Consider the following 19,347-nt stretch of genomic DNA (forward strand, 5'->3'; position numbering starts at 1 on the left):
AGGAAAAATGAGAAAATAGAACATTTGTATTTCACAAAGTTTTTTTTTTTTTTTTTGAAAAGACTAAGTAAAAAAAATTGCTAGGCACATCTTTAACGGGCCAAAAAACTTCCATGAAAGTCATTTTAGTACTTCTTAACATGGATGAGTCTGTGTGTGATTTTTTTTTTTTTTAATGTTGGAGTGTTCTGTGAAAGAGTGAAAATGGAGTGGTATGTTAAAAGGAAACAAATTGTTCAGGGAAATTGTTTTAAAGAAAATTATGTAATTAAACTGAAAATTTTATAAAGATCCATAACATGGATTATAAGTGTGAGCAGAAGAGACCTGTAAACACAGTGCCAGAGCTATGTATTTTGCCAGAGGATAAAGTTTTGCTGATTGCACAGGGTATTTTTCTTCAAGGGTAAAGTCATGTCAAATCCCAACAGCCACGATGATAGAATAGGGAACAGTAGAGGTCATCTGAAAGCTATTTCTGTCTGAATTTATGTAGTTTTTCACATGACATTTAACCTTAATTGTTTTGCTTCCAGTATTTAAAATTAGTACCTTGGCTGTAAACACGTTCCTTAAGGATAACTGATTGTGGAGGAGGAAACCAGACACATAATGAGTGACCAGGAGAAGCCATGATGGTCAATGAGAAAGCCACATGTTTTCTGGACATCAGTGTTTATTTGCATTTTAGGGAAACTTGGCATTGACTCTTCCAGTTTCAGGATTTAGTGTGGCCTACAACTCTTAAAACTATGTAGACACGTGGCCCAAGAGACGTCATTGAAATCATAAAAGTACAGAGGTGAAAAAGTTCTTGGAGATGACCTACAGATGAAAAAAAAAAAAGGCAACAGGAAGAGTTTAGGCAAATTATAAAGGATGCCACAGCATTTAAATGTCAGCAAAACCTAGATTGTAAGTTGCTTGAGCCCAAAAGTGAGACGCCATTAGTATTTGACAACCTAATTTCCTGTAAGGTGGTTGTGGAGTTCTGAAGAGTGTGTGTGTACCTGCTAAGTCACTTAAGTCATGTCCAACTCTTTGTGACCCTGTGGACGGTAGCCCTCCAGGCTCCTCTGTCCATGGGATTCTCCAGGCAAGAATGCTGAAGTGTGCTATCATGCCCATCTCCCCATCGAACCCGCATCTCTTGTGCCTCCTGTATTTACAGCCAGGTTCTTTACCACTAGCACCACCTGGGAAGCCTACTAGGTACTAGATGCACTGAAAAGGTCATAATGGATCTGAATACACAAGTGTTTAATATGACACCTTCTGAAGATAATATGGCTTATTTTTAAAAGGATGTTTGTCATAGGCTAAGCCACAGAACTTTAGTAACTTCTCAGGGACAGAGATGCTGGCTGCCCAAACTGACTTCCGAGAGCACTTAGCACAGGGTGCTCAGCTCTCTAAAATTTACCCCATTGAGGTACTGCTTACAGAACTTTAATGTGCATACAAATTGTCTATGGATCTTACTAAGGTTAAGATTCTGATTCCGTAGGTCTGTGGTGACCACTGATTCTGCGTTTTTGACAGGTTCCCAGGTAATTCTGATTGATGGTGCTGGCTTCCAAACCACACTGAGAAGCAAAGCAATAAGCCACAGTCTAAGACTGTAATTTTCACCAGAAGACTGCAGAAGTTAAAACATCATTTCAGGGCATACGCTGTGATAAATGTGTCTGGGCAAAGTAAGAACGGATCTATAACGTCTTCTTTTTTTACTAGATACTTTTAGGAAAGTTGTAGACCACTTTGGAAAGCTGGACATCTTGGTCAATAATGCTGGAGTGAATAATGAGAAAAACTGGGAAAAAACTCTGCAGATTAATTTGGTAAGCTGTCTAAACCATGTTCATTCTCTACAATTATTTCATAAAAGGATGTCTTAAAAGGAAAAAAGAGTTTTTTTCATGGAAACAATATAATGACCTACAATTTAGAAAAAGAGAATTTACAAAAAGCTAGGGGAAAAAGCACTTCCGTTCACAAATAGGAAGACATTTGAGATTTTCAATTATGAAAATAAATCTGTCTTAAAATATTAAAGGAAATAGGAAAAAAACATCATTTATTGAATAACTTAATAGTTGTCAAGCTATGATCTTCAGCCAAACTAGCCTGCCACCTGTTTTTGTATGACCTGCAAGCTACAAATGGGCTTTACATGTTTTAATAGTTGAAAAAATAGTATGAAAAGAAGAAAAAAATGAAATGTATAAATATATGAAATTCCAATTTCAGTGTCTGTAAAGCCTTATTGGCACACAGCCAAGGTCTTTTATTTACATGTTGTCTCTGGCTACTTTTCTGCTACAACAATAGAGCTGCATAATTGTGAAAGTGGTCCTGTGATACACAATGCCTAAAATGTTTACCATTTGAATTTTTTCAGAAAAAAAAATCTTTCCAATTTCTGCCTTACATTATTTATTTAAAAACTAGATTTAGTTCCAGGACTACAATAGAAAACAAGGCTAAAGTGACCATTGTACTTTGTAATAATTAAGATTTTTATTATTAATGCCAGTGTATGCGTGTGTGTGTGCATATACGTGTGTCATTTCTACAATGTTTGATGGTTATTTAATTCTTTCTTGAATTGTGAAAATGTAGAATTAGGAAATAAAATTTGTTTTCTGCATTGTATTACAAGCTTACTGATTATCCCATTTTATAAGCACATGACATAAACCATTGGGGTTTAGAAATACTGAAACTTTAGCTAAAGCCAGATGTCAGAGCTGGGCTGGGCATGGGGTCACCATGCCCTTGGTAATTTCTTTTATTTGGTAATCTTTTTTATTAGTCTTGCAAAGCAAGCATGTGTAAAGTGCAGAGGGGCTACGGTGTGTATATAAACACATAGGGAGTGCTCCCTACTTCACCATATCCAGCTTCTTAAAAACAAGTACCATGTGATGTTTTTCTTTGTTCTTCTCTCAGTAATCAACACAATATCCTGAAGATAGTGCTTAGTCAATAAATATTTTACTTGAATTGACATTCTCATGAGTAATGACTTAACTGTAACAACTTGATAGAATTGATGAGAATTACCCTAACTCGAAAAAAAAGGTGATATGTGAGCACTACTTTTTTTAAGGTACAGAGTTGCACCCCAAGCTTGACAGATATCTAAAATCCTTTGACCCAGATCAAAAGGTACTATTTTAAAATGCAAACACCCTCCTTCTAGTTCTATCTAAAATTTGTCTCAAGCATTCCTGGGTATCATATTTCAAAATAACTTTAAAAGGGTTTGTCAAATGTCTCTCAAAATGTTTCTGATGTGTGTGTGTATGTTTAGAGACCTCACAACTGCTGTTTCTGAGTTGAGACAACTCTTTGATTTTCTTCTACTTTACACAAATAGTATAGATAAGTAAAATGAAATATTTTCATTCTGTGAACCATAGTTACATCTCTTGGCTAAATCTTACTATATTACGGTATATCAATGTCTAATACCGTTGACTTTGCTTAGTTAACACCTAATTTAATTTTATATTCCTGTCTCTGTTATGAATGATAAGATCTTATCATTTTCTGAAAATATTTCTATTTGATTTGGCTGTCAGTTATTCCTTTGCTTACTTTATCTCCTTCATTTTTCTGTTTCTGAATAGAATGTAGTTATATCTCAAATGACAATTGTCAATTTGCCTACCTCTTTCAGTCATCCTGTCAGTTTTAATTCTGCATAAATGGCTGGTGATCATAATTTATCTACTATTGACTTTTTAAAGTTGTAACCCTATTGCAACCTGGGATTTTTTATTTGTTTTCTATTTCCAGATATAAAATTGGCATCCATGTTTTCTTTTGATTCTCATTTACCTAGGCATACTTTTTTCTGTTTCTTTATTTTGAAAATGAAAATAACCTTTTATGTTAATTTTATCTCTTGCTAACAGTATAATGTAAAATCTTATTTTTCAAATCACATCCTAGAACTTCTTATATTTGTGAATTTAAGCCACTCATATTTATTTTTACTCTTCTGTTAGGATTTATTCCTTTTGCTTTAGTTCCTACTTCATGTTCACTAAATTTTCTTTTTGTCTATGTTCTGTTTCCATGCTTATCTTAAAGTCCATTGGATAGCCTTAATTTTCTTTGGCTGGTAAGAAAATAGTACATTTTATGCATACTTTTTGGTGGTTATCCCTGACTGATTATGAACCATACTTCAGTATATCCTTTGGTTGCCAGACTTAAAAACATATTGGTTTTGAACATGCAACCAATTGGAAACTTCAGGAATTTAAAGAAGATATATTTTTATGAACTTATGCCACTCTCTGAAACCACATAAACTGACCAGATTTTTTTAATTGAGCTATACTAATAAAAAAAATTACACAACAGTTCTTTCCCTTGTGTATCACTATTATTTTCATTTCATCAGTAAAACTCCAGATATTTTATAGATAGAGGTCCCTAGGATGTAAATTTTCCATATTCAGTTCATTCATAATGGGTAACTACTGTGTCTTTTCTCTGAGAAATCAGCTGTCAGAAAACATGTGCAATGATTAGAGTTAATATAAAGAAACGTGAAAATAGTGAAGAGATATCACAGGGGGAATAGGTTGGAGTCTAGTGATCTGTTTTCATCCAGCAGAGCAGGCATGTTTGCTTTATTTTAATAAATACACAGGTGAATAAACATCTGCTCCAAGCTGGGAAGTTCTTGCATTATCTTCAAATAGAGAATTCTGGAAGATGGGAATTTTATTTGTCCCCTTTGGTTATAGCTCACTCTCCAGGATTCTTCCTCACTGAAACTCAACTGGCCTTTACTTTGCTTTGAACTCTGCTGACAGAGGCCACTCCTTAGCTTAACTCTAGAGACTGATGACATTTGTTTAATGTTACAGAAAGAGAACAAGCTATAACCTTTGTCACCCATATATAACTTAAAAACAAGTTCCTTCACTGCTACCTACAATACTCATTGCAAGAGTAGATTAGAGTCTGACTAATCATTGTCCTCCTAGCTGGATTACCTCTGGTGGTGGAATGCAAATATTTGTGTGTGGTTTGTGTATAATGTTTTTTTTTCAATTCTGCTCTGGATATAATTTGCTTCCTTGAATTATACAATTTCGTGTCTGGTCTTTTCCATGTTTTTCCATGTTCTTGTCCATGTCAGAGTGTCACCAGTTAGTTAAAGAACCTCACCACATATCATTCCCACTTCTGAAAGCTTATATAACATAACTTATCCTCATAGGGCTTATTGGTTTTTGAAATTTTGTTAGAATTATTTTGAAACGTGTACAACCTATGCTTATATGCTGTAAGTTCTTTCAAGGCAGAACATTTTTGTTTTGCATGCTTAGTAGATGTTCAATTAAAATGTATTAGAAAAATAAACTGCTATCCTGTGATATTTTGCAGACATGGATATTCGTTTTAGTGTTTCAGTACGATGTTTGGATGGTTTCCTATTACATCAGTGTTGCAGACAGTATCGTCTAGCCTTCACTTTTATTCCTTACCAAATTTATCCCTTCTTTATTCTTCAGACAGTGGTTCTCACCGTGTGTCCCACTCAAGAGCTCCAGTAAACCTCTTCCCAGTCTTTTTTTCCCATGAGACTTCTCTGTCCTTCCTTTTCAGTCTGAAATCAGCCACAGGAGCCTGATTTGTAGCTGCTCAGACTCACAAGGAACATTCAGGAAAGAAATACTTTTTACATAACTATCGGTTGGTCTGGCCATTGAGCAGAGGTAGACTTAACTTTGAATACTGATAAAGTTATTTGGTAATGTATTTACTTCACTACTTGAAACTTTAATAAACCTAAATAACTCATTCACACTTGGGTGGGACTTACGACTTAATTTGGACATATGACTAACTTGTATTGACTCCATTAGTATATTCAAATAAAAAGTAAATAAAATTGATGGCTATCACTGGGGACTCTTTAAAAGGATTTGTTCCATACCTGAATTTAAAATTCATGAACTTTTGGGACTTCCCTGATGGTCCAATAGGTAAGCATCCATGCTCCCAATGCAGGGGGCCCGAGTTTGATCCCTGGTCAGGGAACTGGAGCCCACATGCCATAACTAAGACCCAGCACAGCCGAAGAAATAAATAAAAGTAAAATAAATAAGATATTTTTTAAAGTTTATGAATTTTTATTTCATTTTTCTGATTTTGTATTTCCCAGATTGGAAAAAGATGAAAATAATCCTTTTACCTCTAAGGTTGGTTAAGCTTCAATAAAGCATAATTTGTATGAAGTCACATTTTCTTCATTCCCACCATCCCATTTCTAAATGAGGTAGACTTTTCTGCTCTACTCTGCCTCTAATGAAGAGTTGAGAAAACAGATAGAAACACTGTTGTCAAGCATACTCCTTTTTCTTGGCTCCCAAGCATGCTGATTACAACTTAAATTAATAACTACTTTCTGTTATTGCAACTCTATCATACCTAAAGACCCTATAGAACTATTTTAGTTAGTTAGGCAAGGCTTCCTGAATTATAAGTAGCTTCTGCAAGGGGGAACACAATCATATTTACCCCCTAAATAAGCAGAAATGTTGAAAGATTGAACATGGAAGAAAAAAAAGATGAAAGTAGATTTCAGGAAAAAAATGATCATCTCTATTAGTATCCCTTGAAAACTGACTGGAGGAAAAACAAGATCCTAAAAGGCAGAGTTTTATGATTATATGACAGAATTTTTTATAATTGCTTTAGTTACTATGTGGCACAACAATCATAAATAAACTGAAAGCAACTCCAGAGTGGAGGGAAATGGGATAAAGGAAATAACAGATTAGAAAATTTCAGTAGTAAACACACACACACACACACACACACAAATATAAACAGAACATATATACATATACGTGTGTGTATGGTGCTCTGTTGTGTCTGACTCTTTGTGACTCCGTGGTTCCTCTGTCTAGGGAATTCTCCAGACAAGAATACTGGAGTGGGTAGCCATTTTCTTCTCCAGGGATCTTCCCAACCTGGCAATCAAACCCAGATCTCCTGCATTGCCGACAGATTCTTCTTTACTGTCTGAGCCACCAGGAAAGCCCATGCTCTCCTCCACGGGATCTTCCTAAGCCAGGGATTAAACCCATGTCTCCTGGGTCTTCTGCGTTGTACGTGGGTTTTTTTTCTGCTGAGCCCCCAGAGAAGCCTGTCTATACATATTTGTGTGTATAATAGAAGACATGATGCTTAATGAGAGGAGCTAAGTTCATTTATGCATTTATCTTTATTACTAGAGAATCATTTCCAGGATAGGGGAATTTATGAGAGTGATTTTTAAGTTACAGAATGCCTTAATTCATGAAAAAAACTACTTTAAGATTTGGAATACTAAACAATTGTAATTTCAGTATACATATAAAAATTCTCTCATAACCAAAAATATTGAGTAAGCCTGTGTTCATTAGATTATTTTGTCAATAGTCAAGTTTTTATTTATTCTCACTGTGTAAAATTAGGGCTTCCCTGGTGGCTCAGTCAGTAAAGAATCCACCTGCAATGCTGGAGACCTGGGTTCGATCCCTGGGTTGGGAAGATCCTGTGGAGGGCATGGCAACCCACTCCAGTATTCTTGCCTGGAGAATTCCCATGGACAGGGAACCAGGCTGGCTGCAGTCCATGGGTTTGCAAAGAGTCGGACACAACTGAATGACTAACCACATGTAAAATTAGACATTGAATTTTCCTTAATATATGATCTGGGATGTGGAAGAGATTGTCATAGTAAAGGAAAAGAGGTGAAAATATCGTATATGTTCAGCTAAAACATTAGAGATTTTTTCTTGTAGATTTATTTGAAGAATACTTTCATTTGAAAAAGTATGCAATTCTTAACCTGATAATAGATAGCATGACAATTACTTTTCCTCCTCAATCAAAAAAAAAAAAAAAACAACCCAGGAAATAAATATAGCTTTAAAAAAAATTGGAAACATTCCTCAATCTTCTATCTGGCTGTATCATGTAGATGTTGAAAACCCAAAACAGGTGTCAGCAAAGCTGTAAATTAACCTGAGAATAAAGGAGTAGTGCCAATACGCATAAACAGAAATCCTGTTCAGACATGCAGAGACCTGGACAGAAACACACAGAATCTGACTTCAGTAATTCCAGTCATGTACATTTTTTAATCCTTCTTATATAAACCACTGAAGGTGGTTTTTTTTTTTTTTCCTTTTAAAAGGGAATCATGTGCAAGTTTTATTCAATCTCCCTGAGTTTGCTTAATATCACACTGATACATGGCTTGAATCTTCAGTTTACTTCTTTGAGTTAAAACTACTGTTAGGTATAGAGTATACCTGAATGCTTGTCAAGAAAACTCCAAAAGGAATTTTTAAAATAAAAAGAAGGTAACCATCAATATATGCCCTCAGGTTCAGACTCGTTATCTCATTCTCTGTTATATTGTTTTCTTTCCAGTATTGTAAAAAATGAAAGTCATAAGAATTAAGATGTCAAAAGGAAATTTTCTATTAGAAGTCTGAGTTGGAAGGGAGAGGCGTTCTTAATTCTAAAAGGGAATGCTGCTGCTGCTGCTGCTGCTAAGTCGCGGCAGTCCTGTCCGACTCTGCGCGACCCCACAGACGGCAGCCCACCGGGCCCCCCCGTCCCTGGGATTCTCCAGGCAAGAACACTGGAGTGGGTTGCCATTTCCTTCTCCAATGCATGAAAGTGAAAAGTGAAAGGGAAGTTGCTCAGTCATGTCTGACTCAGCGACCCCATGGACTGTAGCCTACCAGGCTCCTCCGTCCATGGGATTTTTCCAGGCAAGAGTACTGGAGTGGGGTGCCATCGCCTTCTCCGAAAAGGGAATGTACGGTTTCAAATACGTTGCATGTCACAAGTTGCTTTTAATAGTGGTTAGTTCTTATTTATTTACTTTTGCTTGTGCTGGGTTTTTGTAGCTGCACTCAGGCTTTCTCTAGTTGTGGAGAGCAGGGGCTATCTCAGGTTACAATGCACAGGCTTCTCTTGTCATGGAGCACAGGCTCAGTAGTTGTGGCACATGGGTTTAGTTGCTCTGTGGCGTGTGGGATCTTTCAGGACCAGGAGTCAGACCAGTGTCTTCTGCACTACAAGGCAGATTCTTAACCACTGGACCACCATAGAAGCGCCAATTCATTCTTAAACGTTAGAATACCGAAAAGGGGCCTATGTGTGGGTGTCAGTAATAAAACAGAATTAGCTATCAAAAAGGTAGCTGGAAGAATGATGAACAAAATTAAGTGGTTTAATTACTGAAGACCATGTGTCCAGGGAACAATAATCCCCCACTCAGTCTAGGTGAAACAGCTATGTGATCTCACAGGACACTGAGTTCAGGGCTGCTTGATGCTGCAGCTCTGTGATATCATCAGGACAGTCCCTGTCATCTTTCCCATCTGCCGCCCTTCATGGTGGTTCCCTCTTAAAGATGCTATCTCTATAACTTCATTCCAGCATTGTTGCTCAGTCACTCAGTCATGTCCAGCTCTTTGCCACCTCGTGGACTACAGCATGGCAGCCTTCCCTGTCTGTCACCAACTTCCAGAGTTTGCTCAAACTCATGTTCATTGAGTCGGTGATGCCATCCAATCATCTCATCTTCTGTCACTCCCTTCTCCTGCCTACAATCTTTCCCAGCATCAGGATTTTTTCCAATTAGTTGGTTCTTTGCATCAAGTGGCCAAAGTATTGGAGCTTCAGCTTCAGCATCAGTCCTTCCGATGAATATTCAGAACTGATTTTCATTAGGACTAACTGGTTTGATCTCTTTTCAATCCAAGGGATTCTCAAGAGTCTTCTCCAACACCGCAGTTCAAAAGCATCAATTCTTCAGTACTCAGCCTTCTTTATGTTCCAACTCTCACATCCATACATGACTACTGGAAAAGGTCAGTTTTCATTCTAATCCCAAAGAAAGGCAATGCCAAAGAATGTTCAAACTACCACACAATTGCACTCATTTCACATGCTAGCAAAGTAAGGCTCAAAATTCTCCAAGCCAGGCTTCAATAGTACGTAAACCATGAACTTCCAGATGTTCAAGCTGGATTTAGAAAAGGCAGAGAAACCAGAGATCAAACTGCCAACATCCGTTGGATCATAGAAAAAGAAAGAGAGTTCCAGAAAAACATCTACTTCTGCTTTATTGACTATGCCAAAGCCTTTGACTGTGTGGATCACAATAAACTGTGGAAAATTCTGAAAGAGATGGGAATACCAGAACACCTGACCTGTCTCTTGAGAAATCTGTATGCAGGTCAACAAACAACAGTTAGAACCAAACTTGGAACAACAGACTGGTTCCAAATCGAGAAAGGAGTATGTCAAGGCTGTATATTGTCACCCTACTTATTTAACTGATATTCAGAGTACATCATGAGAAATGCCAGGCTAAATGACGCACAAGTTGAAATCAAGATTGCTGGCAGAAATATCAATAACCTCAGATATGCAGATGACACCACCCTTATGGCAGAAAGTGAAGAAGAACTAAAAAGCCTCTTGATGATAGTGAAAGAGGAGAGTGAAAAAGGTGGCTTAAAACTCAACGTTCAGAATACTAAGATCATAGCATCCGGTCCCATTACATCATGGCAAATAGATGGGGAAACAATGGAAGCTGTGAGAGACTTTCTTTTTGGGGGCTCCAAAACCACTGCAGATGGTGACTGCAGCCATGAAATTAAAAAACACTTGCTCCTTGGAAGAAAAGCTATGACCATTCTGGATACATATTGGAAAGCAGAGACGTTACTTTGCTGACAAAGGTTCATCTAGTCAAAGCTATAGTTTTTCCAGTAGTTATGTATGGATGGAGAGTTGGACTGTAAAGAAAGCTGAGCACTGAAGAATTGATATTTTTGAACTGTGGTGTTGGAGAAGACTCTTGAGAGTCCCTTGGACTGCAACGAGATCCAACCAGTCCATCCTAAAGAAAATCAGTCCTGAATATTCTTTGGAAAGACTGATGCTGAAGCTGAAACTCCATTACTTTGGCCACCTGATGCTAAGAACTGACTCATTGGAAAGACCCTGATGCTGGGAAAGATAGAAGGCGGGAGGAGAAGGGGATGACAGGGGCTGAGATGGTTGGATGGCATCACTGACTGGATGGACATGAGTTTGAGCAAGCTCTGGGTATTGGTGATGGACAGGGAAGCCTTCTGTACCGCAGTCCACGAGGTTGCAAAGAGTCAGACATGACTGAGCAACTGAACTGAACCTTTGTTGGCAAAATAATATCTCTGCTTTTCAAAGTAATGTCCCTGCCATTCCCTGCATACAAAGCAATGAAAAGAGAGTAATGCAATCATTTGGTTTTCTTAAGAGCACTGAAAATTTTCTCTGTAGCGTACTCTTTCATCACCCTCCCCAATCTGGACCCGACTTGCAGCTGACTCCTTCTCTGGTCTTACTGGCTGGGAAATGGGTCACTTTCATCTCCTAAACCAGTCACAGGCAAGGGGAATGGGATTTCTGTGACTCAATTAGATTAACCACTGTCAGCACTAAAGCAAGAGAGATCACCTTCCTTTGTATTACATGAAGAAGTAGATACCAATGCAAAAAAGAAGGAAATGAGAACTGTACAGGCAATCAAGGGTATCCACTATGATATATTCCAAGAGGCAAGAGATGAAACACAGCAGATAGATGTAGAATACTTGGGCAAGAGAACTATGGGCTAAACAGGGTGAATAAATTTTGGCCAGTATTTAGAAGACAAAAAGAATACATAGAATTATTGAAGGTGCTGTGAATTAATGAAAGTTAATAAGATACTTTTGCAATATAACATTTATCATAAAATCTCAGAAATTGGGCAACTAAGTGAACTTTTGCAGAAATGTGATGAGCTCTACAAGTTTAGGCAAACAAAAGAGTTAATGACTAACTTAAAACAAAAATACAGCCATTTCATAACCTTTCATTGATAACTTTTGCAGGAATCTCCATCAGTGTCTGGGATAACAATAGAAATATTGGGGTGTGGCTATATCATAAAATATAATTATTCTGTTGCTTTTCCTATTTCTGCCCCTGGACTAGGTTTCTGTGATCAGTGGAACCTACCTGGGCTTGGATTACATGAGCAAGCAAAATGGAGGTGAAGGTGGTATCATTATTAATATGTCCTCTTTAGCAGGTAAGGACAATTATGATGTCAATGATGATTTCTTATTGGTCATTTGGACTACAAAAGTATCTCTTCAAAGTGCATTAATTACCAACTCAGGTTTGAGATAGCAACTTGGTTTACTTTTCTTTTTACTGGTTCTGTGGGATTTTCTGTTTCATAATATCAAAAGTTTGAACTCAAAGTTTCTTTCTTTTGTTTTAAATTGTGACTTTAAAGTTACCTAATGCGGTACTGTTTTCAAGAAACATGTTGTTGTTGTTCAGTCATTAAGTCCTATCTGACTCTTTCAAACCCAAGGACTGTATCACACCAGACTCCTCTGACCTCCACCCTCTTCCAGAGTTTGCTCTAATTCATGTCCATTGAGTCAATGAAGCTATCTAACCATTTCATTCTCTGCTGCCCCCTTCTCCCTTTGCCTTCAATCTTTTCCAGCATCAAGGTCTTTTCCAATGAGTTGTCTTTGTATCAGGTGGCCAAAGTATTAGAGTTTCAGCTTCAGCAGCAATCCTTGCAATGAAATTTCAGGGTTGATTTCCTTTAGGATCCACTGGATTGGTCTCCTTGCAGTCCAAGGGACTCTCAAGAGTCTTCTCCAGCACAAGGTGGAGAAGATCTTTTTCTCCAGAAAAAGGTGAAAGCATGGGCAATACTTAAAAGACATATTTGATCCTAGAGAGGGCTGAAGTTTAGATTCTCAGAGACTGGAATCCTAATTCGACAGCATCAATTCTTTGGCACTCGGCCTTCTTTATGTTTTAATTCTTACGTACAAACATGACTACTGACAAAGCTATAGCTTTGATTATACATATATATTTTCCTAGCATTGCTATTTGTCAAAGGTTATTGTGAGGTTCCTAAACAGTAAAGTTTGTAAAAACACCTTTGATGAACTGAAAAGGACTACAATGAAGTTAAGGTATCTCTACTCATGTGTGATGGTACTAACTGTATAATTTTAAAATATGGCATATATAGTTAGTTGGGATGTGCTATAGGGGAAACCAAACTTTATCTCTTTCTTGGTGTCTCTAGCCCAGTGCGAGAATTAAATTGACATAAGATAGATCAACAGAGGAACAAAGTATACAGGTTCTCACATGTCCATGAGAGCCCCCATGGGAAAACGAAGATCCAAAGAAATGGTGAGACCTCAGTGTTTGTAAACTAGGTTGAATGAAGCGAGGCATTTGTGGGAAAGTAACTAAAATATATAAGGAGACTCAAGAAAGATAAGAGTTATTTTAACAAGATCTGCATAGATGTCTCTTCTTGACACCAGTCTCTGATGATAAAGTTTCCTTCCTCCTGGGACTGGGACAGCATCTTTTGCATGGAAGTTCTGTGTCCTGTTTTCAGGAAGAAAAGAGAGATTAAAGTGTTCCCTTGCACCTGCTGTTTTACAAGTGCCTTTAGCTCAAAAGTCACCCTTATGCCCAGGTGACATATTTTGAGATGCCATACTCCACCTCCTTCCAGTGCTAAACTTCTTTCATAAATAGACCCAAACGGGTAGTGGCTTAAATATAGCATAAACTTGTTCACCACTCATGGATCAACGTAGGGCAGGATGCTCGCTGCAGGAAACCTTTTCTGTAGGCAACCTTTTGGGAAACCAGGCTGGCTGAAGCTGGGAGTCTGGGAAATGCAGGCTAGTTGTGTGCCTAGCCTGCACACAATGATCAGCAGAGAGCTGATCATTCTTTCCACAATATGCCATTCAAATTGTGTTTTATTCAGGGCTATGTGACTTGTGATCAGCTGGTATCATTTTGCTTGGTATAAGCCATAAACCTTTAGGGTTCCCCAGGTGGCACAGTGATAAAGAACCCACTGCCAATGCAGGAAACGCTAGAGATGCAGGTTTGATCCCTGGGTCGGGAAGATACCCTGTAGTAAGAAATGGCAACCCACTCCAATATTATTGCCAGGAGAATTCCATGGACAGAGGAGCCTGGTAAGCTACAGTCCATGGGATTACAGAGTCGAGCACATCTAAGCACAGCACAAGCAGCAGCTATAATCCTTATGGCAGGAGCTTTTGGAGCAAAAGATTTCACTTTGAAAATTCTAGGAAAATCGTCATGAATGGTTCTTGAATAGTTCAAGCGGAGTCATGAAATTTTATAAACCTGACCAATATTGACACCAAGTCTAAACTATCTGTGTCTAAAAACAATGAGACTTTCTTCAGTCATCAGACTGGTTTCAGTTATTGTGGTAATGGCAGAATCAGTGTGCCCACTTCCTGTTCTCCACCCCTCAGCTCCAGTAACATTGCAAGCATCAGCATTAGAGGTGCCTGTGATTATGTACATGTCTGAGGCTCTGCGTTTTTCTCATTCCATTGGGAATCATTGTCAGATAGTGCTTAAACCACTGTGAACTTCACCCGAGTAGAAATGTAGACATCTCCTTTCAGTTCAGTTCAGTTCAGTCACTCAGTCGTGTCCGGCTCTTTGCGACCCCATGAATCACAGCACGCCAGGCCTCCCTGTCCATCACCATCTCCCGGAGTTCACTCAGACTCATGTCCACGAGTCTGTGATGCCATCCAGCCATCTCATCCTCTGTCATCCCCTTCTCCTCCTGCCCCCAATCCCTCCCAGCATCAGAGTCTTTTCCAATGAGTCAACTCTTCGCATGAGGTGGCCAAAGTACTGGAGTTTCAGCTTCAGCATTATTCCTTCCAAAGAAATCCAAGGGCTGATCTCCTTCAGAATGGACTGGTTGGATCTCCTTGCAGTCCAAGGGTCTCTCAAGAGTCTCCTCCAACATCACAGTTCAAAAGCATCAATTCTTCTGCACTCAGCTTTCTTCACAGTCCAACTCTCACATCCATACATGACCACTGGGAAAACCATAGCCTTGACTGGGCAGACCTTTGTTGGCAAAGTAAAGTCTCTGCTTTTCAATATGCTATCTAGGTTGGTCATAACTTTCCTTCCAAGGAGTAAGCGTCTTATAATTTCATGGCTGCAGTCACCATCTGCAGTGATTTTGGAGCCCCAAAAAATAAAGTCTGACACTGTTTCCACTGTTTCCCCATCTATTTCCCATGAAGTGATGGGACCAAAGGTTCTCAAAAATAAACTAGCATTTCATTTTCTGGGTTGCTTCAAGACAAAAATGACATCTCTAGAGTTATTATAGATGTAGTTATATAAACTGTTCAGGGTAATCTGGTTAGTTTTCCTAATGTGACATCTACTTACAAATTATAATACTTCAAGTCCAAGAAAAAGGTGAAAGCATGGGAAATACTTAAAAGACATATTTGATCCAAGAAAGGACTGAAGTTTAGATTCTCAGAGACTGGAATCCTAAAGGGAAATTGTCAAGGCTAAATCTATATACCTTTGAAATAAAATCCTAAGAAAAATATATAAATGATTGGAAAATTAAGAAAAATGTTTAATAGTTTATTAAAATATAAACATGGAAAAGAACCTATGAAGGCAATCAAAAGGTAATTCCGTGCATTCCCTCTTAAAGTTAAAAGGTCTCATAACACTTGGAGAAACATGAATGCCACATAGTGGGAGACCCTTGACCTTGTATCATTGGAGGCACTGATTTCAGTCTCAAGAAGACTAGAAGCCCTCAGTGTTGAATCAATATAGGATTCTCTGGGAGAGATTCTATAGCAGAAGAGGCTCAGTTTCCCCCAAGAGCATGAACAGAGAAATGCAATGTAGTACTGCCTCATATCCAGTGAAATTATTTAAACATGTAACAGCAATTAACTTTAACTGAGCACTCACCATTCACAGGATACTCTTTTAAATACTATGGACACCTTGTGCTGTGCTTAGTCACTCAGTCGTGTCCAACGCTTTGTGACTCCATGGATGGTAGCCCACCAGGCTCCTCTGTCCATGGGGATTCTCCAGGTAAGCATACTGGAGTGGGTTGCCATGCCCTTCTCCAGGAGATCTTCCCAACCCAGGGATCGAACCTAGGTCTCCCACATTGCAGGTGAATTCTCTGCCGACTAAGCCACCAGGGAAGTCCTTATCTCGTTTAATTTTCTCAACAGCCCTGTGCAGTAGTTTCTATAATATCCATCTTGAAGATAAGGGAGCCTAGTCTGGAGAGCGTAATAAGTATCTTGCACAACCTTATATGCAAGGAAGCTGGGGAGTTGGAATTCTCATAACAGCAGCCTGATAGGAGATCCCCTATGCCTTAACCGCAAGATTTTCTATCTCTTCTGTCTATGAGTTTGTTAAATCTGTGTCTGTTTCCATGTCTATCTTAGCCTAACTATAAAGAAAGAGAAACTGAAGTCCTGTAACTTAATTAAGCCAGTGTGATGTCCCAGTATATTCAGGACTCCTGGGCACTATTTTAATCTCAGGACTACTTACTCAACCTTCAGTGAAAGCTTAAGCTTTTGCCCTGTTTGACACACACAGAGTAAAGCCCTGGAACCATGTGGGGAGATTACCAATGTCACAAGTCAAAACATGCCAAACAGAAGAGCAATTTAGATGTCCACTCACCTTAGATGTCCACTCGCCTTTCTTGGCTAAGAGCTTGGTTTGTCACACTTCCCATCCTGAGTGTTAATTAGCTCTTCTTCATTATCCCAGAGTTAATATTGGGAACCATGCGTGAATCTTTTGCTAGTCATGTAGATAAAGCAATGAATGGATAGAAATTCAATGAGGAGGCCATTCTGGCTTTGAGTTACTTTCTGACACTCTTACAATCTAGTGAAAATCAGAGCAATCCAAAATGATTCTCCCTCTGATATTCCTCCTGATAGGCAGGGTAATTCCACTGATGATGGTTCATTAGTTCATCTCTGTCCATTACACTTGACTGGGTACCTTCATAATGCCCATCCTCCACACCTGCAACATCTAACACCATTTCCTTGTTGCCTCTGGCCCATCTGGGCAACCCCTGCTAGCTCTCCTCTGACCCTTGGCTTTGACACTGAGGTTCTCTCATCTCAGAAAGAATATTAAAATGTACTGTTTTGTGTCTTATCCACTCATTATGAGCCTCTGATCTTCCCTTAATGAAATCAGTTTGGTAAAAATACAAGATTTTGTAATAGTATAGCAGAAAATAAATTGTGGCTATCTCACATCTTCACATTTTCCTCAGAAATAATATCGAAAATTTTGTACCCTTGAAGTCAGAGCATGTTGGCAGACGCCAGATGACCAAAAAAGTCTTTGGGAATTACCAGAGTCAAAGTTTGTTTGTTTGTTTGTTTGTTTGTTTTTACTTCTCAGCTTATATGAGATATAACTGACAAATGAAATCGTAGGAAAACTAGTTCTAGTACTTCCTTCCTGTGTTTTCCGGATGTTTTTTCCCTATAGACCTTTCCTCTTTTCCCCTACTGCTCTCTCTGTTGAAGGAATAATGGGTACTCTTCAGTCCAACCAGAGTCCATCCCATGATCTCGTGCCCAGATCCAGTGGAATCATTTAGTGTCATAGAAAAACCTCAAGTTGACACACTGGTTTGGGCAGAGGAGTTAATGAGTAATGACCACTGACGCAGACAGAGTATCAGATGCAATTAATAAGTTTAACAAACAGAGGAGTAGCTACAGTAGAGAGTGATTCTTTGCTGTGTTGAGGGAAGGGTGTCTCCAGTCTGGAGCCAGGGAAGTTGTTCCAAACTCTGTTAACCACATAGACTCTTCTGGATGAGCTTTTGTCTGTAAATGTAATATATAAACCTGCACTCAGTTTGCCACATTCATCCTTAATTATTAAGCAAGAAAACGTTGAACAACAGAGAAGAGCAAAGTCTGGTTTAATGCAGATAATCAAACAGCTCTGCTCCCATAAGACATCCCATATATGTGTGCATGAGTGCTCAGTCGTGTCTGACTCTTTGTGACCCCGTGGACGGAGCCTGCCAGGCTCCTCTGTCCATGGGATTCTCCAGGCAAGAATACTGGAGTGGGTTGCTATTGCCTCCTCCAGAGGATCTTCCCAACCCAGGGATCAAACTCATGCCTCCTGCACTGGGAGGTGGGTCTTTACTAATGAGCCATCTGGGAAGCCCAAGACATCCAATAGGAGTCAAGTATGCTTCTTTATACTTAGTTACTCAAATAGTGGGAAAAGGGGAGAAGTCGTCATAGGAAAAGGAGTCTGCCCACCAAACCTGTTCCCAGCTGCTCAGCTGCTGCAAAATTGGTGTTTGCTGCAGGTGATCTATGTGCTTCAGAAATAAGGCGTTTAGTGGCATTTTGTGAGTGACACTGTGAAGGTCATATCCCTGAATTGAAAACATTAAGAGTCCTGTGAAAATATTTGGATATCCCAGAATTTTTTGTAGTTGAATACCAGCCCCGTGACATACTCATTTGAGCTATGTCATATCTAGAACAATATGATTTGTTGTGTTACAGTAAAAGTGCTAAGGTTACCACTTTAAATGACACATTCAAGTTAACCAAACATGCTGAACATCTACAGAAAGGAAGTTATATGTCAGGAGCTGTATGTCAGTGTCTGTTGTAAGTTTGCAGCACTAAATATTGGGTTGGCCAAAAATGTTCATTTGGGTTTTTCTGTCACATCTTATGGAAAAACCCAAATAAACTTTTTTTGGCCAACCCATTAGTTATCATGGCATAGATGAAGCAGAAACATAATAAGCAGTGAAAGTCTTTAAGACTCATGTCACCCAAAGAGAAGCATTTGGGCTGCAATGTCACAACAGACCAGAAATTTCAGGTTATCACATGGTACAACCCTCTGTAACTCTTCTTGCTTTAAAGAAGGGGGACTAACATATTTAGCAAGTTCCAGGCATTGTGATAAACCATTGGCTGTATGATGTTACATTTAACTTTCACAGTTCCCTACACTAGAAGTCTGTTTAATTATCTCCAATTTATAGTTGAACAACTCATCTTGAACAAGTTGCATAACTTGGGTAAAGTGGTGAGAATTAGTTAAGAAAGCAATGGACATGAGTTTGAGCAAACTTAGGGAGACAATGAAGGACAGAGAAGCTTGGCATGCTGCAGTCTCGCAGAACTGGACATGACTTAGAGACTGAACAACAATGATTTAGTGTATCTTGTACAATGGATGACTCTGCATTATCTGAAGCTTCATTGGTCCAAAGAGCCACCTCCCTCCTTTAGTACCAAAGAACATTCTCATGGTGCCATTTTGCTGTCTTATGACTTAAAATTACTA

General features: G+C 38.7%; 1 protein-coding gene across 2 annotated transcripts in view; it reads left to right on the forward strand.

Annotated features, from left to right (window-relative positions):
• HPGD (15-hydroxyprostaglandin dehydrogenase) overlaps nt 1-19,347 on the forward strand; it is a 35,177-nt gene that overhangs the window by 1,290 nt on the left and 14,540 nt on the right. For both annotated transcript variants that reach the window (XM_027964620.2, XM_027964621.2), the window contains exons 3-4: nt 1,735-1,841; nt 12,070-12,166. In XM_027964620.2, coding sequence (XP_027820421.1) covers nt 1,735-1,841; nt 12,070-12,166 — 204 coding nt within the window. The remainder of the gene's footprint in view (nt 1-1,734; nt 1,842-12,069; nt 12,167-19,347) is intronic.

Source organism: Ovis aries, chromosome 2 (genome assembly GCF_016772045.2).
Source record: "Ovis aries strain OAR_USU_Benz2616 breed Rambouillet chromosome 2, ARS-UI_Ramb_v3.0, whole genome shotgun sequence".
Classification (NCBI taxonomy): domain Eukaryota; kingdom Metazoa; phylum Chordata; class Mammalia; order Artiodactyla; family Bovidae; genus Ovis; species Ovis aries.